The sequence below is a fragment of the Diaphorina citri genome, unplaced genomic scaffold (genome assembly GCF_000475195.1).
Source record: "Diaphorina citri unplaced genomic scaffold, Diaci psyllid genome assembly version 1.1 scaffold15472, whole genome shotgun sequence".
In the NCBI taxonomy this organism is placed as follows: Eukaryota; Metazoa; Arthropoda; class Insecta; order Hemiptera; family Psyllidae; genus Diaphorina; species Diaphorina citri.
The window spans coordinates 1-308 of NW_007392835.1; the positions used below are offsets into that span (position 1 = coordinate 1).

The following is a 308-nucleotide window of genomic DNA, read 5'->3' on the forward strand; positions in this document are numbered from 1 at the left end:
CAAGCTCAGGAGGAAATCAAAAAAGCGTGTCCAAATCCCAAGTTTATCCGGTTCATCGAGTATGTATCGTTGGATATCTCAAAGGACTACGAGAACATTCGGAATGCTCTGCAGCCGGCTATGGATAGGTGTGGGCCGGTGTACATGTTGGTTAACTGTGCAGGGATGGCCCTGTGTGGGACTCTGGAGGAAATGACCATGCAAGACATCAAGGTAAGGGAGCAACCTCTGTGGCTAAGGGGGTATCACACTAGGCTTGCACTCTGGAGGTCCTGGGTTCAAAGTTTTTTTTTTTTTTTTTTTTTTTT

At 46.4% G+C, this 308-nt stretch overlaps 1 protein-coding gene across 1 annotated transcript in view; it reads left to right on the forward strand.

The window, feature by feature from the left end:
* Window positions 1-6: 6 nt before the first annotated feature.
* Window positions 7-308, forward strand: part of LOC103523111 (3-ketodihydrosphingosine reductase-like) — a gene marked incomplete at its 3' end in the record, with an annotated part of 10,200 nt that continues 9,898 nt past the window's right edge. Inside the window, exon 1 of the mRNA XM_008488180.3 lies at window positions 7-213. Coding sequence (XP_008486402.2) covers window positions 121-213 — 93 coding nt within the window. The remainder of the gene's footprint in view (window positions 214-308) is intronic.